Source organism: Buceros rhinoceros, unplaced genomic scaffold (assembly GCF_000710305.1).
Source record: "Buceros rhinoceros silvestris isolate BGI_N320 unplaced genomic scaffold, ASM71030v1 scaffold26258, whole genome shotgun sequence".
Taxonomy (NCBI): domain Eukaryota; kingdom Metazoa; phylum Chordata; class Aves; order Bucerotiformes; family Bucerotidae; genus Buceros; species Buceros rhinoceros.
In genome coordinates, this window is record NW_010426751.1 from 5,957 (window position 1) to 28,804 (window position 22,848).

General features: G+C 38.2%; 1 protein-coding gene across 1 annotated transcript in view; it reads left to right on the plus strand.

Moving 5' to 3' along the window:
- Positions 1–652: 652 nt before the first annotated feature.
- LACE1 (lactation elevated 1) overlaps positions 653–22,848 on the plus strand; it is a gene marked incomplete at its 5' end in the record, with an annotated part of 56,309 nt that continues 34,113 nt past the window's right edge. Inside the window, 6 exons of the mRNA XM_010141631.1 lie at positions 653–876; positions 10,646–10,697; positions 11,312–11,413; positions 12,771–12,901; positions 18,329–18,428; positions 20,997–21,055. Of these exons, the coding sequence (XP_010139933.1) occupies positions 653–876; positions 10,646–10,697; positions 11,312–11,413; positions 12,771–12,901; positions 18,329–18,428; positions 20,997–21,055 (668 nt within the window). The remainder of the gene's footprint in view (positions 877–10,645; positions 10,698–11,311; positions 11,414–12,770; positions 12,902–18,328; positions 18,429–20,996; positions 21,056–22,848) is intronic.

The following is a 22,848-nucleotide window of genomic DNA, read 5'->3' on the forward strand; positions in this document are numbered from 1 at the left end:
TTAAATGACAGTGCAGGCAAAGAAGATATTAAACACCTTTTCAGTGTATTCCATTGTTAAGTTTCTGATCTTCCTGATTTAGCAAGCTGCCCTGGTCCTCCTGTATGTTCTGTCCTTTCCTAGTTACATCTCTCCTGGTTTGGTCTCCTTTTTGCTGGTTTTTAAGTTCTTTCTGTCTAGTTTAGTCACTCCTCTTTAAAGGATTAATCTTTCAGAGAAATGCCCTTTGGAATTTTTAAATTATCTTGCCCCAATTTGAAAAAAACCCAAACAAACAAAAGAGCAACAACAAAAAAACCCCCCACCAACAAAAAAACCCCAAACAAAGCAAAAACCCAAACCACCAAACCACTAAAAGGTCAAAACTTGCCTTGCAACAGCTCATCCGAATCTTACCAACTCTCCAGCTGGGCTTTCTAGTGTGTGCGCTTGTTAATAATAAAAATAAGTGTTAAAACATTATTAGAGGTGTTTACTGCTTATGTTAGAAGGCGATTTAATGAAGAACGAAGGGGTAACATCCCCTAGTGGTTGTGTAGGTAAGTCATGTATATACGTCTTGGTGTAAACTGTTAAGAACGTGTGTGGTTTATGAATACAAGAGGATGCTCGTCAGAACTTTTCTGTTAATAATCTACTTTTCATTTTCCAGCATACACAACTCAGGCAGATGAGAAGACAGTGGCTGGTACTCCTGCAGATGCCAGTGCCAGAGCCTTATTGGTTTGCAGTGGACCTCTAGAACATTACGACTTTCTGATTAAGCAAGAAGAGCTGAGGAATGATGAGCAACAAAGAAAAGTTGTGCAGCACCTGCAGAAGTTGCACGAGAGCCTTAAAGGCTACAGCATCACTTCAAAAAATATTCTTTCAAAGGTGAGCTTTATAACAAAAAATATTTTTAGCGTCTGTATTTGCTCATAAGAAAGTGCTTAAAATATATTCATTTCTGTCATTAACACAAGTCTTATTTTTCCAGCTGGATCTTCACAGATAGATCATGGTTTGTGTTTGGATCTCTGTTCTTTCTTTCTTTCCTTTTTTTTTTTTTGTAAAATTCCGGTGGCACTCTAACCAAATTAAGTATTAATGATATAATTCTGTAAGAAAATCTGATATCATTTTGGTTATGTCCACTGTCTGCCTTTCCAAAAATGTCATTTGGCTGTAGGAGAGAGGGGCCGAGGCTGTGTTTCAGTTCTCAAGCACTGATATAACACATGTGTGTTTGAGTTACGCATGCTGAACACTGATGTTTGGTATTCCAACAGATCTTACACGAATATAAGTGAAATAATCCACGATAAACTAAATAATTTAACTTTGCAAAACATTGTAATATAGATAACTTCTTAGAAGTACGTCCATTCTTTCCAGTGTTGTTAGTCTGCAGGTGAGGTGAGGAAAGAAGTGATGTGACCTGCATCCTAGGTGCGTTTTTGGGAACATGACAGCTGCTTTTCAAACTATTAACAAAAATTCAGGCATATCCCTGTTGCACAGCTCCTTAGCAACCATACTGCCTTAGCATCAGTAATGCATTAGTAATAGCCTGCTATTGCAGCTCTGTAACTTTTCCTTGGAGCTGTTGACACTGTGTTTTCCAGAACCTCTGTGGCAGTGTTTTTCATGTCTTGTTCTCATGCCATTGTTCTCAGGCTCTTGCGGCCTTGCACCTGCAAGTCTTGATAGCATAGTTCTCATGGTTGCAGGTTCTCATGGGAAGCGACTAGAACTGGTGTGAGATTCCCCCCTCAGCTTCCCTTGCCTCTTGTTGTGTGGATTTGAGTTTATATCCCAGAAAACCAAACATAGTGCTCAGCAAAGTAGATAAGCCATTTAATTACTAATTAATATTAGTCAATCAGATGTGCACAGAAGCTGGCTGGCCAGGGAATGTGCTTCATTTGCACCTGATTAACATACTTCAGTCAGCACAAATAGTCATAAACATGGTGAGGGGAAACAAGAATAGGGTGTTTGACCGAGTCTGATGATAGAAGTGTAGTGCTGGGAAAAAAGCATGGCAAAATATTCATTGCCATCATTATCTGGACTTTCCCTGCCTGCACTGGACAGACACCTCCCTGCCCATAAGAGGTGGATGTCTGGAAGCTATCACTGCTCTTCCCAGCCAGTGACTGAGTGTCTTCCTTTTTCTCGCTCTCTTTCTTTTGCACTGCTTTTGGTTTTATTTTTCGTCAGAAGTAACTTTCGTGTTTACAGTCATATCTATGTCATTGATGAAGACATTAAACAACACTGGTCTCAGTACAGACCCCTGAGGGACACTGCTTGTCACCAGTCTCCATCTGGACATCAAGCCATTGACCACTACCCTCTGGATCTGACCATCGGTTGGATGCAACCATCCAACCAATTCCTCATCCACTGAACAGTCCACCCATCAAATCCACATGTCTCCGATTCGGAGAGAAGGATGTTGTGGGGGACCATGTCAAAGGCTTTACAGAAGTCCAGATAGGTGACACCCATAGCTCTTCCCCTGTCCACTGGTGTAGTCACTTCATCATAGCAGGCCACTATGTTGGTCAGGCAGGACTTGCCCTTGGTGAAGCCATGTTGACTGTCTCGAATCACCTCCCTGTCCACCAAGTGCCTTAGCAGAGCTTCTAGGAGGATCTGTTCTGTGATCTTCCGAGGCACAGAGGTGAGGTTGATGGGTTGGTAGTTTCCAGGGTCCTCCTTGCTACCCTTTTCAAAAATGGGTGCAATGTTTCTCTTTTTTGAATCACCAGGTACTCCACCTGACTGACTGAGCTTTTCCAATATTGTGGAGAGTGACTTGGCACCTACATCAGCCAGTTCTCTTGGGGCTCTGGGCTGCATCTCCTCAGGTCCTTTAGACTTCTGTACGTTTAAGGTCCTCAGGTTGTCACAAACTTTGTCTTCTCTTACAGTGGGAGAGACTTTGCCCCTCTGGTCCCTGTCTTGCAGTCTATTTGCTTAAGAGGTGTGGAAGAGAGGTTGCCAGTAAAGACTGAGGCAGAAAAGTTGTTGAGTACCTCTGCCTTCTCCTTTAAATATCTAACTCTATTGAACTTGTCACCTAACCATATACTTGCCATTACAACCCCAAATTCTCCTATTACCTGGCACAAATACTGTATTTTGTTTGTGTGGCAAGCCTAAATGATGTAGCGGGAAATCAGGGGAGCCAAAGCCTACAGGGCTCGAGTGCCTCCAAATGATATGCTGTCCTCTGCCCTTTGGGCACCAGATGGCAAGTTACCAACCATTCTAATGCTCTTGCGATGTACATTAGCTTCAAAGCATGAAAAAAAAAGAGAACGCTGGTATCAGAATGAGTTTTATGCCTGTGAACAGCCCGTGTTATATCTGTAAATGTGCCCGTTGCAAATACAGCGGGGTGCAGAGCGCTGGGGTCTGTGCTTGCCTGTCACACTGCCTGCAACATCCCGTCAGTGCTTTCAACTTTTGTAGCTGGAGATCATGTACTTGCTAGTCATGTGCTTGACTGGAAAGGCCATAGATGTCTTCCTGCCTCCTGATGAAAGGAAGCAGACTGAACACCTAGGAAGGAGGTCTTTTTTTATTGAGAGAAGAAACAAACCTGAATGGGGGATAAATCTATGGAGTAGAAGTCAAGTACTCTGGAAGGAGAAACATGGGAGTGACGAAGTACAGGAAGCAAAGTGCTAAGGCAAGATTGCTCCTGAGGGGAGTGAGTGTGTCTCTGGAAGTTCTGTTCTGGAAGCAGTTGACCCCATCTTCCTTACGGGTCCCTTCCAACCTGAGATATTCTGTGACCCAGCTTTAAACAGGGGGTGTGGCTGCATGGTCCCCTGGAATTCCTGCCAACCTGAATCATTCAATGTTTCTAACTCCGATACAGGAACTGGAGCCAACCAATGGTTGGGGTATATTTTTGCCTGCTCTGCTGATGCGTCAGCTCATCACATTACCTTTTTATTCTCAGAATTTCTCTAATTAAAATTATTAGAAACATAAAACCAATATAAAAATCATATGTATAATCTGGAAAGTGTGCATTTATGGTGTTTTAAAACATTTACATTGCATGTGGGTGCATGCCTGTGGATCCACGTTGTTTTGATGCCTTTGTAGGCTAACTCTTGTCTAAACCAGCCTCCTGATTCAATTTGGCCAAGTACCAAATAAAATATACAAATTTCCTCTTTCAAGAAATGGTTTTTGCTTGTCCTTGCTATCCAAAGCGATATGGCAGTGTGCCTGAACAAGAACTGGTTTTGTGTACGTGTAAGGAGACCAGGTTGGATTCAGCTTGCCAGACTGAGTTTGGCCAGAGTTTTGTATCTGAGGATGCTCAATGTGAGAAGTGATTTGTGGCGGGGTTTTTTTTTTTTTTTTTTTTTTTTTTTTTTTTTTTTTTTTTTTTTTTTTTTTTTCCCCTCATCTGTCTGGGCTTCTTTATAAGCTTTAGAGTTGGACTCATAATCTTTTAAATTGCCTATATCAAAATTGTCTTTAGACACTGTGCCTGGACTGTCAAAGAGGAAGTCACTCAAAAGGAAGCCAGTTATCTGGCTTGTTCCTGCATTATCTTCTGGTCATACTGCCAGATTTCTATTCATTTTCATTCTTCAGAAAAAATGTTACAATGAAGACGTTGGTCTTACTGTCAAACCTGAGGATCAGCAGGCTAGAGCATTTTAATCTTTTCTGGTAAACTGCTTTAGACATTTGGATAGTCTGTTCTGGAAGCAGTGCCTTTGAGAGTAATTTTGAGAGCTGACTTGTGTTAACCAGAGTGCCCTGAATCATTACAGTTGTTAGAGCAGGTGTCTTGTAATGGCTTTGTAGATCAAGCATTATGTGGGTTTGTTATTTACTGTTTCTTTGATTGGGAAGCATGAATAGGGAAGAAAGTCTCTATTGCAGAGAACAAATACTAATCTTATTCTATTTAGGAAATTGTGATGCTACTTTGTCCCTGTATAACAGAGCTAATCGCAGTAAAGCCAGAGTGACTGATGCTTTCTTAGCAGGAAAAAGTCAAATGCCATATTTAGGTTGAGAATGTGGTTTTCACTAGTACCTTTAAAGCGCACTCTTCTTTCTTCTAACATTGCCTCAATTCCGTGCTTTATTTTTAAACCAGCTTTAAAAAACTGTCGCGTGGCTTGCTGTTACCTGGGAGCTAATGCACAGTTAGTAAGAAGCAGCTGTGTGACTGCTTGCTATTGAGGTAAGCGTTGTTCCAGTTCCAGGGAGTTTTTTTGAGTTTGTTATCTCTGTGGAAATCTTGCTAACCAGGTTGAACACTGTAGTGCTGTGCCACACATCGAAACCTCGGTAAAGGAGAAGAGCAATGAGTTATGTATACATCTATTAAAGCCTGCTAGGTTGTATAATTACATTAAATCATGATTCACGATGGAGAAGAAGTCTCAACAACTTTTTCTCGTCTGCTGGCTTTGGGGAAGTTACTCACCAGTTCAAAGAGAGCTCCTTTTGAGGTAAAATGAAGTCAGATGAAGTGTGGTTTACATTCTAGTGCAGGCCAGGTTTTGCTTCAGTAAAGTCGTAACCAATATCCTTACTGAATGTTTTCCCCAGAATAAGAGCCGCGGCTGTGAGTAGGTAGTTGGTAACACGGCAGCCATTGAGCACTGCAGGCAGTGGCATCAGATGCTTGTCATGTGCCTGCATGTCTCCAAGAGTTTTGCTGGTGAGCAAAATACATGTTTTTCTACGATGGACTTTCAGGGTGGGGATGCTGTTGCAGACTTGGTTCAGTATTGACGAGTATAACTAAGGCTCTTCATGCCAAGAAGAGGTGGTGAGTACTGCTCCCTGGAATTGGCCTGGGTTTAGTAGGGTGGGTGTAGGCTGATGAGTGGAAGCAGTTCATGTAACTAGTAGAAGGCATCTTCTGGAAGTACTAATGATAGAGGGCACTGGTAAATCCTGTGTTTGTGAGTAGCTCATTGGCACTCTCCTCCCAGGAAGGCCTGGTGCTTTGTAACTTCGAATGTGCTAGGAAGTAAAAGATAAACCTTATGCTGCAGATGTTCAGTTGTTTTTATGATAAAACAATTGGTGTTAGTTTTGCTTAGGGTTTTGCACTTAAGGGGTTTTAACAGATGTAAATGGAACAAATTGTTGTATTTTGAATTATTTAAAGACTTTTTGGAAATAAATCAAACTTTGATCAGTTACACATAGTAGTTTGTAGGTTGACTTTTTGCTTTTTCAGGAGGTTTCTAGCAACCTTACTAACCTACTTCTAGCACAAAATCTCCTACATTGGAAAAAATCTACTGGCAGCTTTTTAGAAAGAAAAAATAGTGGTGCTCAGTCTTTCAAGCATGCTCATTTTTCCTGGGTCTGTCATTGAAGAGAATGTGGTTGAGAGGTTGCTGTGAAGGAAAGGGGGGAGAGAGAAGCCTCTGCATGTCAGCTTCTTCTGTAGTCCGATAATCCTTATTTTATTACCCGATTTTTTCTGTGATGAAATTGCAGAGGCCTCTTCTAAAATAACAGTTATTCCAGAACTAGAAACTTCTTGCGCTTCTGACCCGATACAAGAATGATCTACTTCGGTTTTTCTTTTTGACACCAGCCATTTCCTTTATAATAACAAAACTCTGTGTTTTTTTTAAGATGTAGGTTTTTTGGGGCATCAACTTAGAATTAATTTGAGGGGAAAAAACAATTAGTCTTGCTGCAAACTAAGCAGGCTTCTGTTTTGCAAATTTATTACTAAAATTTGAACAATGTCTTTGATCTTCAACTTGGTGAAAGCATGGCCTTGTACGCTGAGATGTTTTGAGATCCACTGAATTGAAGTTCAAGGCTGTAACAGTTTGCATAGACATTTCAGATCTCTAGCTTTTCAAAATAATACCAATTGGGACATCGTAAGAGTTGTTGAGTTGCTGTACTAATGACTTGAAATGAGCTCAATTATAAGTGAGGTCATGTTTTGAAAAGAGGCATGAACAATAGTAAACACCATTCAAGACCTTGAAAATGTCTTAAGTTACAGCAGCAACCAAAAAGGAGGCTTGAAAGAGTGGGAGAAAGAGGCAGTTTTGTCAGTGTTTAAAAAAAATAATCTACTGTTTGCAGACTTGAATTTTGTATATTTTAATTAACCACCGTAGGATTGACATGCATTTTCACTTCAAATTTTTCAAATTAGAAAGTACGTATTCCCAGGAAATGAGTTGCTTGCTTATGGTGTCTAAGCTAGAGAGTATGGGAGAAGGTGGGACTTGCACAGTATTGTAGATATTTAAGAAAGAAGAGCAAGTTGAATGAAGGAAGAATCAAGGAGATGTTTTGACCAATGTAATTCTTTAGATGATTCTTAGGATATTGATTGTTGAAAGTGAAGTTTAAAAAAAAAATTTGATATGATAGAGTCAAAGGAAGGCATGTAACAGAAATGTGTAAAACATTTCGATAGTAGAGGAGAGAATTCTGTAAATCTGGGATCGCTAATGTGTGTGTCCTCTTGAGGAATGAATTGTAAACAATTTAGCATATGAATGATTTTCAAAGAAAAGTCTGTAAGTCAACCGATCTATAAAAGGAAAAAAAACTCCTGCTGTAGCATGTCCTGATGGTAATGAAATTTGGTGCTTAAGTCGTGCTTTCTGAAGTTATTGCACAGAACGTTACAGGAATTAAGAAGCTGGAGGATTCAAGGGATTTGACACACTTGTGGTGATGCCCTCACTTGGAATGATGTGATGAGCGTTCAAAACATACATCTAAGGATATCAAAATTATTCTCTTCAAACTAAAATTTTGTACATCCCTGAATATCTTTGATTTTGTACATCTTAAACACTATCTTTAACATCTTTAAACCTTATCATTGTAGTGGAAGTAAACTTACTGTCAAATAATTATCATACTGAGACCCCAAATATACCTCAGGATAATATGGAAGTGAGGAGCGAGGAGAAGCTCGTTCATCTCTCACTTTTCTCCCTTCCCCCTGAAACAAACAAGACCACCCTTATCTTAGGGTACCTGGAGGATCTTCTGCGTTAGATGTCGCCCCCCTTCTTTTGGAGCGCTTGTTTCAGAAGAACCAAGATCACTCTTCTGCTTTCCTTGCCCCCACAGAGCACTGACTTTCTTGACTGCTTGCTGTGCTCTAAGTTGAACCAATAGCACTGACATGATTTTATCAGAAATCCTACTGGAAGCTGCTTTTTTTCTTATGCAACTTCCAGGCTTCAGAAGATGCCTGAGAATAATTTCAAAAAATAATTTAAAAAGATTTTATGATCATGCAAAATAGCTTGAGACCGGTAGGATGTCTGAATTTCAGTATTAAAAGTCTACTGATGGAGTTTACTTCTTAGAAATAAAACATGATGTTTAAAAAAACCCTCAAGGATATAAAAATAAATGCTTATACGTTACCTGACAGGATTGAGGAAGGGAGTATCCTAAAAGTGCAAATAGTGTCTCTTCTGGCAGAGGTATATGTAAAATACTTCCTACAAACTTATTTAATTGCTCAAAGAGGGTAAGAGTTTTTCTGGCGTTTGATACGCTTTTAGAAATGATCAGCTTCAGCAAATGTGCTTGGATCTGCCATGCAATTCTTTGTTTTTTTTTTTTTTTTTAGCAAAAAACCCTCAAAAATTCCTGTCTTCAAAAAGCAAAGAAAAAAATTTTCCATTTTTAAAATCAGCCAGAAGTTGATTTAGACTTTTGTGGAGCCCAGGCCATTACATTTGTTTTCTTTAGCCAAAAACCCCTTTTTCTGTAACATGTTTTCTAGAAATGTTAAGTACTGGAGTGAGAATAAAAGGTGCTTAAAAAGCTGAACATCGAGATAGTTCAGTGTAATTAATAACCACTTTACAATGAAAAAAAGGTGTAAAAATGTAGGCATTTACTACTTGTTCTGGTTACCTAACCTTTACAAATACAGGTACAGCAGCACTCTAGATACTGATTTGTTTTTCTAGCTTTGTCTCACTCCTTGTGAAACTGCAAATCACATTAACGCAGCCTTTTTATGAAATAAATTTAACATGACTGATAATCTTTTATCTTGTTAAAATGGCTGCTGTTAATCTGAAATAAAAAATAAAGACGTTCTTACGAATGTCTCTGCCATTGTTTTTTTTTCTGTCACTCCTTTCCTCGCTGTGTAACTTTGAGCAGCGGTAGTTTTAATGAGTGCAAGCTCTTACAGTGCACACGGAAAAATGCTCGTCAGTAAAATTGTCTCGCAGTGCTTTCAAAGCACTCACAAATAGTTGCAGCCTTGTCTATTAATGGAGCGTTTCAGAGCATCCGAAACCCAGTTTAGCCAGAGATTGATGGTACAGATTTGTTGTTGTCCTATTAATACAGCTCTAAATGAAATCTCAAAGTGGGTCTTATATAAGAGCTATGCTTGCGTATTTTCTGAATGAACTGGTACTATAGACCCGGGACGATATCTTCCTCCGTTTTGGTCATGTATTTTCTTTCATATTTAATTAGTTTTTTGCAACTGGCTCTGACATTTCTTTAACGTGGCACTGTGTTTTGAAAAGTGCTTTAAATTCACATTATTTAGCAATTACCCAGCTCCAAATGAGACCACAGCTTGCAATTTTAATTTTCCTCTGTTTTAGCTCAGCTCATAGAAGTCTGAAAGTGGAGCATTCTGAAACAACTAAATAGTCTTCTGCAATGCTTTTGTAGATGTCAGTTCAGTTTCATGGGTTTGGTGAGAATTTTGTTAGAATTTCCAGTTTTTTAGAATTATACTTTGAAGTGGCTATACACAATACTGGGCGGGGAGGACTGTTTCAAACTTTAAAATCTTGATATTATTGCAAATTTTTCCATAAAAATATGTATTTAGTAACATAGAATAAACCATCAGGTGTCATAACATATGTCCTGAGTAATATTAAGAGATTAAAAATTCTTAAGCAGTATTCATTCAAGGTAAACATAACTCATTTGAGAAAATGATTACTTAAAGGCATATTTTGAAAATAACATTTTCCTCTGTGTGTGTGTGTGTATACACACATACATGCACGGGTATATAGGTACATAATTTGTGACTCCAGTGATTTTATTCATGTTCAGACCAGAGATGATTCTGCATTTAAGATTCAAAATAGAGAGAAAGGGGACCTGCAATGCTCACGAGCTTTGCAACGCTGGTTTTCTAAATCCTGGGGATTTATGTTTTAAGCAGAGCTGCTTTACTAGGTGTATAGTGCATGTATCTCTGCATATGACAATACTGCTTCATTTTAGATCATTTTTCCTCAGACTGTTTGTTCAAATGGCTTATTGAGAAAAAGGATGTGGTTTGATAATGGATTAGGAAACCTTTAATCATTTGATGTGTGTTATGGTAAAAAGGCATGTGTGCTCAGACTGGGGATGGGGATATTTTCACAGTGATCTAAAAAAACTTAACCAAACCCTGCAGTGTGTTGGGCCTCTTTCACAGAGTTCACACAGCTGCAGCGTTAAGGTTGCTTACCAGTTCTGGGCTAGTGATTTATTCAAGGTTTCACTTTGCTAGCTGGTGCTGCTTTAGTGGATAAGTGTAGCTACTTTCTTACTTTACCAAAGCAATGTGCTCGTTCTTATTTTACCCCATATTCATATTTACTCTTTTTTGCTTGATTTGTAGCTCTTTGCAAAAACCAAACCCCCAAAAGGTCTGTATGTCTTTGGAGACGTTGGTAAGTTTCAGTTGCTTCAATTCCATTGGAGTTTTCTTTATAATGCATGTTTATTCAAATTCTGAAGTGTCTAAAAGCTTTGTGTGTGTGTGTAAAACATGATTGCTTTATTGAATTTTCCAGGATTAGTTTTCTTCCACATTATGATGTTATTTAATACAATTAAACTCTGAATTCTGGGGGCTGTTGGGTTGTGCTGCATTATTGTGTATAGCTTTTTTCAGTGTTACCCACTCACTGATATTTAAGAATGCAATTTAGGAAATTGGAAAGTACTGGAGGGGGCCATAGAGAGAATTTATATATTCTAATTGCAACAACACAGCATGAAAACATGCTCCCTTTGCAAAAGAAAATACTAAGGATGTTTTCTGGAAACATACGGAACCATTTGTGCATCTCTGTGTGGATCAACATTTTAAAAACAAAAAAGTAAAAATGGATGAGTTTCAAGCTTTTGAACAGAACATGTAACTGTTCTTCTCTTGTATTTGCTTTATGGAAGGATATAGTTTCATTAGTTCAAAGCTAATGAACAACTGTTATTGTTATCAGTACACACTGTTCTTTAAACCACCCAAGAAGCAGTTAACTTGTTTGTTCTTTATTTGAAGGCACAGGAAAGACAATGGTGATGGACATGTTCTATTCTCACTTAGAAGTAGAAAGGAAAAAGAGAGTCCATTTTCATGGCTTCATGCTAGATGTACACCAGAGTAAGTGCAGACACAGGTATTTACAAGAGTTTTATGAAATACGGTATCTGTGAAAAAAATCTGTCTCATTGTCGTATTCATAGTAATCAGCACAACTTTATCGAAGTATTTAAGCAAAAAAAGCAAAATACAGGAGAGAAGTTAAAGAATTTTAGCATTGTTTGTCATACCGGAGTAGGTATGAATCGCTTATTATTCCTCAAGTATCTCTTCTCAGAGGTTCTGTATACCTGCTTCCTGTTTCTACTCAGACCTTCTGTAAACATTCCTCAGTTGCGACTTAGCTTACATGCAACGTGAAGAAGGGAGTTGCTTAAACTGAAAGAGCAGATGTTAAATTCAGTCTGCATTCTGCATAAGCAATAACTAAATCGGTTATAAATGCCAAGGATAATATGAACTGTTCTGGTTGGCAAACTTAGTAATACTATCAGTAATTTAGAGGAAAAGATAATAGAAGGAATTTCATCCTCAGTTTCAGAAGAAAGTTCTGACAGAGTAAGGTGCTTTGTTTTGTAGAGATACTGGTTTAGATATTTTAAAATTTGCTTCTGTTTCTAATTTCTATGACTTTAAATTACCGTGAAATTGTTAAATAATGCTGTGATTTACAAGTGTTGTGACAGCTGCGTTTTTCTTGGGAAGCCTTCATCGGTGTAAACAACTTCTACCACTTTTAGTGCCCTCTTTTCTGTCACCGAGATTTTTTTTTCTTGTTTTCATTTCTTGTCAATTGTACTTCTCATTAAAAGAAGTAGTTTCTTACTGCAGGACCTTTGTTTTCCAAATGTTTGTTGTGAAATACAGTCTATGAGACAGTAAATTATAGATGTAATAATCTGACTTTGTGCCAATATAATCTTCTTTACCTTTTAAACTGTAACTGCATTACTGTGTCTGAGTTCTTCTAACTAATGCGTTCTAAGTTCAGAGCATGCAATGCAGAGAGCTGTGCCATCGATTGGTAAATACAGTAAGGGCATTTCATACTCTGAGAGAAAATGCCAAATTACAAGACGAAACTGAAACTAAAGTCGTGAGTTGGAGCAAGATAAAACTGTAATTTATGTAATTTTTTAAAAGAGGAATTAAAGGTGCAATAGCACTAAAGGGTTCCCTGATCCTTGTTTTACATATTTCTAAACATGAAGATATGAATCACAGAATCTCTGAGCTTTTAAGAGCTGCCTGGAAGTAGTCGAAAACTGTTTTGCTCTTTTGAAATTTGGTTAAATTTGAAGCTTCCTTATTTTTACTGGGCTGGATTACTTTTTATTTGGTAGCTCAATAATTTTGTTCTCCTTGTCTTAGAAAAAGAAATAAGAAATATTTGTTCTTTTCTGTTTTACCAACTGAGGAATACATCGCCTTAAGCAGAGCTTGCCAAAAAGGAAGCCAGGATTTATGGCCAAAAGCTATGACCCAATTGCACCAGTAGCAGAGGAAATAAGTGAAGAGGCTGCTCTCTTATGTTTTGATGAATTTCAGGTAAGAAAGTAGCTTCAGGAGAAACTTCATAAAATTACTTCCAAGCTAGCAGTCCAAGTCCCCTGGTAGTGCTTCCATTTTCCAGTCTAGTTCCTGTCATACAAGGGTTTACATATGTAAAGAGTTTCAGTGGCTCATGAGTATTTTAGGGCAGGGACTATCATCCTATCACACTGTAGTTCATATAATGCAACAAAATTGTCTCAGTGTGGTTAAGGATATAGAAGTAATGTCTGAAACTAAACTCTTTCCTAGAGTTATTGGAGTCTTTGCATGGCAGTGTCAGATTATATCAATGTAACTTATGTTTTAAGAAACTTCTGTTTAATTAAATCCGAAAAAACCCCAAACCAAGCACAAGCTAGCTTGGTGGATTTGTTTTACACAGCTTGTGAATTTTTTTTTAAGAGGATGTCACAAATTTACGTGTAGAATTGTTTTATAAAAATACTTGGGAGAAGGTAGAGGTATTTGGCAGCTCTAATCAGCTGCAATTTCTAATTTGGGGAGTAAATGCAGAGCAAGATAAGAACAGATCTATATTAGTTCTCCATTCACCAGTAGTAAAAGAATCGTCTATTAAGCGTAAGTTGTCTGTATTATGTTCTTAAATCAATACATTGCTGAGATGGATAGAGCAATTTATCTCTCCTAGCTACTATTTTACAAGCCTGCGCACCCAAAGCAATAGCCGGTTTATGATCAGCTCCCATGAAGGGGATTTTTGTAGCTGTAAAGTAGTAGGTGTTTTTGTTCTAGGTTACTCTTGCATTTTGCAGGGGTAGACTTTTAGAATGTGTGGGGTTATTGCAACCTCATGTAGTAAAAAGTTATATTTGAGATCTATTCAGCGGTATTTCAGTATGTTAAAAGAACCAAGTTTAACTAAGAGCAGAGATAAATTCTGACTGTAGCTCTTTACGGTTTTCTCTGAGAGAAAAAGAAAGGGTTCATCGTACTCTTGAGCACTTTCTAAATACTTAAAGGTATTCCTGGAGTTGACATATATGAGTTGTGTTTGCCTGTTCCAGTGAATGTGTGTGAGACCAGTTGTTACCAGTCCAAATAGGAGGCAGGTAGATATCTAAAGAGCATACCCTTCTTTCCCCTTAGAAAAGATTTCTTGTTTTTTTCAGATTTTTCATTCACAGAGAGGCTTGTTATCTGTCTCCTGTTTGTTTTAATGTCAGTCTTCGTCATCAAAAAACCCCCAGTACTGTACAAGTTTTAAAATGTTGTTTTTTCCCTATCCTGTTTCAAAGCCCTTTTTTATGTCTTCTGTTTGAGTGTGCTTGCACATGTGAGCAGTGTGTAAACTTGCTCATGGATTTCAAATGCTGCCATTTGAACATTTCAATAGTGCTTTATGAACATGAATACTGGGCTTCCAAAGCAGTTCGGAGACACCTTTGTTGTACGTATGTTAATGGAAATACCTGCCTGTCTGTATACATGCCCACTCCTTTCATACCCTGATGATGTGTGTTTCCAGGCTGTCTATCATGTTCCCACATTCTAAGGGGAGAGACTCTAGTAGTTTTTGTTTCCAGATTGATTGCCTGCTCCCCCTGCTGACTTGCCTGAGTTACATCAATGTTTCCGTTGTAAAAATCAGCTGAATTTTTGTCAGTCACAGGTGGGAAAGCACTGCAAGAACTGTACTTAAAAATGTCTGTCTAAGACTTTGCATTCTTATGTGAAGCTTAAAAATCTACTTGTTCTGGGTGTACTAATGATCTAAATCGCAGGTACTGATTTTCTGTAGCACAGAACGTTACACAGGCTTTGCCTGCTGAAGAGGAGTCCCAGCTTTCTGAAATTTTGCAGAAGACACTGAACTTGGGATAATAAACTTTCCACATAAATAATCCTAAAGTAATGACTGGAAGAGCAGCTCACATGGTGACACAATTATCATCGATAGTAAGGCACCATATCTGACTCAGGGTGTTTGCAGCCCATTTCCCCAGTGGAGAGGATGACTAGAACACACTGCAGTCTGATTCACTCATATTTAAAGAATTTCTAGATCAAAAAAAAAAAAACCTGGAAAGAGCTGGAGAGTTAGAACACACACCGCTCCCACTTGCAGACAAAGCTGCTGTTTTGGCAGAGGAAAAGTCAGGTTGGGTCTATATTACTTTGGTAAAACATTTGTGTGTGGAGGAGACATCAGAAAACCATTGAGATCTGCTTTAAACACTTCAGGTTGCTTTCAAATACCTGTTGGATAAAAAGGAGAATAAGCTGAAATGATTTATTTATCTTAAGATCAGACAGAGGACAGTGAAGAGTATTGTTAGTGCTGATATTTCAGAGGAAAACAAATACAGAACTTCAAGACAAAAGCATTGCTGAGGTTGCGCATTCCTCTGACAGTGGGCTAAAGCCAAACAGAAGTACTCTGAGGTGAACCTTGTGGCAAAGCCTAGAGAACTGTTGAAGACGTGGAGAGGTGACTAAAGCAGAAAAATGTTTCGGTACTTCTAAAAGTTTTGTGTGTTCCAGAATATTGTATTTAAAAAAAAATTACTATGTTTTAAGTGTTTCTTTTTTGCAATGCTGTGTGATGGCCAGGACCTTAACACAGGAAGCTTCTGGGTTGGTCCATTCTGAAGCAGCTTTTTCATCAGAATTGGCCCGATCCACAGGCTCTCCGGTTATTAAAGCATTGCCACTTCTTACTGATATTTGTCATACAGTTTACTGTAAATATTAAAGTCTTTTTTTTCTTTAAAATCATGCAAGTTGTAAGCCGTTTCAAAAACGTGTCCTCATTTTGAAGAAAAACCCTAGAATCAAGCCATTCGTAATTATAATTTCGATGCTTCGGAACACAAAGGTTATTGTTTAGTGATCAAATACCTACACAGAGGTAATTAGAAGCTCTAATTTTGGCGTGTGACTGTAACCTATATTAGTATTGATAATGAAAACAGAATCCCTACTTGTTGGTAAGCTGAAGGATCACAGAGCCTTTATATACCATGGGCACCACTTGGGCATAAAGCAAACTACAATTTAGGGAGTTTTTACTGACCTGCACGCTATTAAAAGCCTCTAATAAAAATTAGGCTCTTATTTTTGTGCTAATACTAATTGCTGATAATACATGCTTATGTTTGTCGTTCATTACGTGGAACTGTACCAATCAGCGGCTGACTGAGTCTCAGGCACTTACATATGTAAATTAACTATTAGTCTAGTGTTTTTTTCTTTTTTTTTTATGTGAGTCATAATGGAAAGCAGCACTAGGTCGTAAAAATCTTTTCTCTTAAATGCTAATGAAATTTCTCCATTCTCTCCATTAGCAGGCTCTCCTTATTGGTAATTTGTAGCCTTTGCTTTTATTCTCTGTTGCAATGAGTGCTGTATACAGTAAAAAACCTGAGAAACGACAATGCTTTAGTTACTGTCTTCTACCTGTTTCTACCCTGTCGAAGTTTTCTGTCTTTCCCAAGCAGTGTTAGATAAGAAGAGCTCATATCTGCATCCCAGTTCTCAAGATGCCTCTTGCTTTTTAACAGAACTTCTGCGAGGTTTTTTTTTTGTAATGGAGTTGAAAACATTGGAATTCCTCATCAAATAACAGTTCTCATTAATACGAGAATGTTAATTGTTTTACGTATTAATGAATTAATATTCTTTCCTGCCCGGTTTTCTAAAGGTAGCATACTTCATAGTATATTTAAATGAAAAAGTTTGTAAGAAAGTTATTTATATAATAGAGTTTTATAACTTGGCTGTTAGATTTGCTCTGTGATACAAAAAATTCAGTTACCCCTAAATTGCCCACATATACTGATTCCTCATGTCCCTTGTTTTTTAGGAACGGGGAGTTCCTAAATTTTAGTATTCAGAAGTAATAAATAATCGATAGGTGAATGCATAAGCAGAAATATTAGATGGAGAGTACAATAGTGAGTTACCACGTGCTTTTTGGAATATTGGATTATAGTGATCGGAGATTTGCACATCTGAGACGTGCGTTACTGATTGTGTAAAAGTTTTTTGAAAAAGGAAAAAAAATCCATATTAGTGCATTCTGTAGAACTAATTAGAAGAAACCTTTGGAAGAAGGAAGCTGGCGTTTACATATGATTCCTCACGAACGTGATTGCTTCCAAACTAGCCGTGAGAAATGTAACCTAGAGCTTTTACTGTTAGTAGTGTAGAGTTAATTTCTTTTTCTGCCCAGAAAAGTGATTTAAAAACTGGGGAGTGGTGAGGGGTGGAGGAGGGGAAAAAAATAAACTGGTTAAAGACTTTCTGTAGATGTATTACTATCAGAACATAGACTTCTAAAGTGGTGAAAGCGCAGCAATCTGTCAACCTATTGTGTAGTGAGTGTGCGTAACTCTCAGCATGCCACTGCTCTTTTGTTTCCTCAGAATTGGGGTCTGTTTTGGGAAGTCAGAATGCAGCAAATGTCTATATAATAATCAAAGGGAATGCAGGAGAAACAAGTGTAATGATAATAAAGGTGGTTGATCTCAGCTGGTGAACTTCTGTGAAATAAAAATTGCTGTTGTAGCAATGGGCTTTTTTCAGAAAAAAATATTACTTTTGGTTTTTGTTTGCACGGAGTGATTTCTGTTTCCCTTTATCTCTTGGTACTATAATTCAAGTTCATTAAGCTAAACTTAGATATTTCAAGAAATTTTACTTTATGGCTAAAAGGCCTCTTTTTTTTTTCCTTCTTCTTCCCCCCATTCCCAGTATCACTTGTCCCACCCATTTTTATTTTTTATTCGGGTTTTGTGCCTGAAGGTTAGAAGAGGCTGACTGTGCTGGAAGTGACTGCGTGCCTTTTGATTATTCATGGACAGTAATAGAAGGCACTTAAAAAGAACAATGAAATTGCTTATTTTTGTGATGGGCCATCTGTTGAATTGTTTTTTGCAACAATCGCACAATAGTATCTATGTCATATCATTCTATTTTCAACAGCAGCTGATTATGTATAGTTGGCTACTTGTCTTTATTTCTGAAGTCCCATGACCATTTAAATTCACCTCTGCAAACCTTTGCCTCAAAGGTAAATAGAAATGTAAAACAGCCGGTGTATATTTTCTTTCTGTCTTCTGTATTTTCCATGTTGTTTCTAATTAATTAGGCCTCTTAAATGTTTAGGTCTGTTTTCTGTGTCTCCCACCTGTAGTTTTATAATAGAAGTTAACATGGAATCATTTAGCAATTGGTAAAGAAATGGAGGAGTTCCGCAATAAAGAGTGGGCAAGTTTTGAAAGACTGTGGTACATTCACTGCTTATTAATTATCCCTTTTATTTTTTTCTCACCAAGCAGTAATTAGAATCTTTCTCCGTGGCTTTCACTAACAAGCCTTTTTCCTAGCTACAAAGCCACTTGCAGATCTATTGCAGCAAAAGCTGAAAGCAAGATAAAACAAATGTGTTGTCTTCTACAGGTCACTGACATCGCTGATGCCATGATTCTGAAGCAGCTTTTTGAAAATCTGTTCCAAAATGGGGTTGTCGTTGTGGCAACGTCTAACAGGCCGCCAGAAGGTAAAAACAAACATGTTGCTGGTATTATCCAAAGACAATGAATCTCAGCGTCTTCCAAAACAATCATATTAAAATCACGCAGTATGTAGTGCTAATAAACTCCCTAGTCTTCAAGAATCTGAGCTATTCCCATTTGTCCTCTGTTTTTATGTGTCCTTAAAGGTTTTTCACTAAGTCTTACTCCTCCCATCTCATGCTCAAGGTGTTCCTCCCCCTACCTCCCCCCAAATCTTTCTGTATTGTCTGATCTCTACTCTGTCCAAGTGAGTGGCGGGGGCGGGTGGTATTTGGGGACAGAGGAGTTGAGGAAGGGTGAAATTTTGCCTCTGTTTTGGATGCGTTACACAATAGGAAAAGGTCATATTTTGCAAAAAAGAGGGGAAAAAAGAATACATTCCCTCCTGGTTTCTCCCTTTTGAGCATACAGACTTGATCTACCAGCTCAGAGGACAAACCCTCATCAAGATGCTGTTTTTAGAGCCTGGTTTGAGGTCACTCACTGGGAATCGCTTAGGTGGACAGTTTTTTTTTCATTTCTAACGATATTTTTAGATAGAGTGAGTAGCTAGGTGGGTCTTTCACAGAGTCCCCAAATCTGTACAGGTTTTAATCAAGGTAATTGGAGTTTTTTTGAGGAGAAGAAAAATGTTTGTTACAGTTGTAGCAGCATTAGCAGTTCACATGATGCATAATTTCTATGCCAATTTTATGACGCTTTAGATTTATTAATTTCAAATGTTCAAAAAAATTACTGAAGAGTAGCAGTATTAACTGTAACTACCGATTAATTTTTCTACCCGATACGAGTAAAAGAGAATCACTAAAGCTGTACCATGCATTTTGTCTTAAAGAGAAGAAAACACTCAAATGAAGCACTATAAAGAGAGATTTTTATCGTAACTTGGGGATTGTATCCCACTTCTTAAACTGAGATGTCAATCTGTGACCATATTATCATGTGAGTTTTTTGAATACATATGAAGTGACTGTGTCAGCCTGAAAGTCATCTACTTGTGGATGACCCGCCACCCAACAGAGAACATCCAGAACGGTATCTCCAGAACTGAGCTATGGTGCAGTCACCATGCCTGTCTCTTCCCTTCTCACTGCTCCTGCGTGCTCAAGGTGTATGTCTGAAACCCTCCTGCAGGAAGAAGAGTTGGGTTAGTGTAGCATGCTGCATCAAGGGATAAGACTGGATTTTTCCTTAAGAGAGCAGATGCAGCCAGCTGCTGACTGTTAGTGGCAGCTTAACCATGTTAAACCTCTGGCCTAGGGGAATAGGAGGGGAAATACGGAGGGCAGGATTTTTGAGGAATCCTGGCTTCATTTCTCCACCAAGATTACTGTTTATTTTTCTCATCCTCACGAAACATAATACGTAATACAAAACTCACAGCCTTATTAACTGAAAGAACTAACAGAAGTAGCTGTCTTATAATACTGTTACATGTTCACTAATTTTTGTCAGTAAATATGCAGTTGTTTTGCAGAGTTATGAATGAGAATGATACATGACTTCCTACAATTTTATTAGCAATCGGGGTGTGGAATCATCTTCACTGATAATTCTCCTACATGTTTCGGTATATACAACCAATTTTCTGAAGAACATTTTTTAGGTGTGCTGTTCGTTTCTTACGCATCCTGTATGTTCTGTCCACCCTGAGGTGGAGCATAAAAGGTAGATCATAAAAGCTTTAGTCTAGTCGTAGCCTTCAGGCATTATGGACAGTAGAGGTGATATTAATAACCTGGTGTGGTCGGTCTTTGCTGGGAATTTTGGTGACTTCTCTGCCAGGTGTCTGTATTCTCTTATTTATTCCTCCTGTCAGTCCTAAGTGCTCTACTGCCTTTTTATAAAGGTTTCCTAATATTAATAAAACAGAGCAGCTCAGTTTAAAAGGTGACATTTTCCATGAACAAATCGTTCTCTTGTGAACATACTGGGTAGCTGGATAGCTTCCAGAGAAGAGGAGCTTATGCTGCATAAAATATAGGGGAAATTAAGATATAAAATGCTTGATTGCAGTTTTTTTATTTGTTTGTATTTTCTTTGAGTGCAGATCTGCATTTTGTTGCAAAATATCCTAGTTATTATTTTAAATTCAGTTGTTTTTTTAGCAGCTTTGTGTAAGTTGACATAGCACTGACTAAGAGTAATAACTTCGTAAATTCAAATAGCTTACTTCAGTTTACAGTGAGTTTTTCCCCTCTGGCAGTTACTTGGGACATAGCAGTTGCGTAAAGTTTTGGCCTTGTCATCATACCTGTATATACCCAGCATTACAGTTTTTTTTTAATATGCTTACTTTAAAACAGATGCTAATCTTACTTCTGCTAAAATCAGTTAGATGTCATTAGATATTTAAGTCATCTTCACTCCCTGCCTTTTTCAGACTTCCTCAGGATGTTCCTTTCTTCTTTAAGAATGTATTGAATTTTCATACAGGAAGAGAAATCAATTTCGGCTCTCCTTTTCTGCCTTTTGTTCCTCCTCTCTCTAGCAACACTGAGTTTTATTTGCCAGACCGAGTAGCAAAATGGTACTGATTTCCTTTCTTTCAGATCTCTATAAAAATGGGCTTCAGAGAGCTAATTTTGTACCATTCATTGCTGTGCTGAAGGTGAGTCACTTGTTAAATGCTTTTCAATTTCGCCTGCTGTATTAATAAATTAGAGTTTTGTAGAGGTTTGCTTTGATACTAATTTCCAGATAAGATGTATATGCTTTAACTATTGGGGCAAAAATAATTGAAGGTAAGGCAAAAAGGAACTCTTCCTCTCAAGAGTAAACATGTCTGGAAAGCCAGAAATTTTTAGTGTGACAAAAAGCGACCTTTTTGACTGAGGTAGAATTTGTTTGTTTGGAAAAGACTTTCTTACTGGTGTGTGTGTGCTGTGTAACATAGTGTTCCTCCAGCAGTTATACTGTGGTGTACTTGTGGACGTCTTATATTTATTATGCCACAAAAACTTGGTGTTCCTTTGGTGTAAGGAAAGTAGTGTTCAGTATGTACCCCTCAATTACATTGTTTCTGGGTCTTTCTCATGTGTAAATGGTTTTCTGAATGGGTATTTGTGAGGCTTAGTGTAATATTGAACAAGCAGCAGCTCTGAAACAAGCTTCCTGGAGTCTGCATGATGTGCTGTGGCAGGCCATAAACTGTAATTGCTTCATTTAGGCTAAGAAAAGAAACATCCTTTCTCGGTGTGAGTAATAGTGTTTATTTTGCTATTAAAAAGAACATATGCTGAACTCAGTCTGAGTGAGCTCTGGGCAGGTTGCAGATATTTTTAATTCACAAGCTACAGTTGTCTTGTTACGTTATTGAGAGCTAGCACAGAGCTCCCGTGTCCTGCTCCAGCTGCATGGACAGGACCTGTAAAATGTGAGCGAGTGAAGTGCTGTTATTTCCAAAGTACAGGCAGCAAAAATACCTAAGTCATGTTAACTGTATCAATATCTAAGATAACAGCAAGGTAAGGTAGAGTTTAGGATAGGTTTGGCTTAGTGAGGAGAAATTGGGAATTGCTGAAGAGGTGCATGGTTGGATGTTTCTGTTAAGGTGTTCAGCAGTAAAGCGATTGACGGCACCTTGGGTTTCCGGTGAGGCATGTTAGAATCGTAAGATTGCTTAATTGCCAAAGCACCTTGGAAAATCCCACTTGATGTTGTCACTTGAGCAGTTACCAGGTTTCAAAGTTAATATGCTGCTGACATGAATGTGGGACTCCAATGTGTCTCCGATTGCCTGTGTATAAAGTCGGGGAGGCTTCCAGTGAAAGTGATTCTTACCTGGATGGCTTTAGAAAAGTAAGACACGTAAAAATAAATGAACAACTACTTCCACTTCAGGTTCTCTGTAGCTGGCTGCATTGGCTGCAGGAGGGTTCCTGATCATAGAGCACTTTCAGAATAGTAGTAGTTTCATATTCATTTGCTTTTTGAAATGCAGCAGCCATGGCAGATCTTTCTTTTCTGTCTGTCATTCGTTGTTGACTCTTTGTTTTCTTCCTTGATAAATGTAAGGCTTTTTCACCTCACTGACGATCAGACTTGTAAAGAGTATCTGTCACGCAGGCTTTTTTCTGGTTTCCTCTTTTCTCTTTTTGGCTAGCTGAAGAAAAAAAGTGCAATGTAGTTTATACATACACAACACCTTGTCAGGACTGGCAAAGTAGTATAAATTTTTAGAAGGGACCTTGTGGATAGAACACAGAGAGGAGCCCTAAAGGTAGGTTGGTTTAGAGCTGCGACAGGGGATGGAGGAGTGCGAAAAGAAACAAGTAGCTCAGCCCAGACTAGTGGCAGACGAACATTACCATAATAATGAAAGGAGGGAGAAAAAAGGTTTCGCTCGACACTCTATTCACAAGGGCCTTTCTGGAATTCTGGAGTAGGTGTCATTGGTTTTTT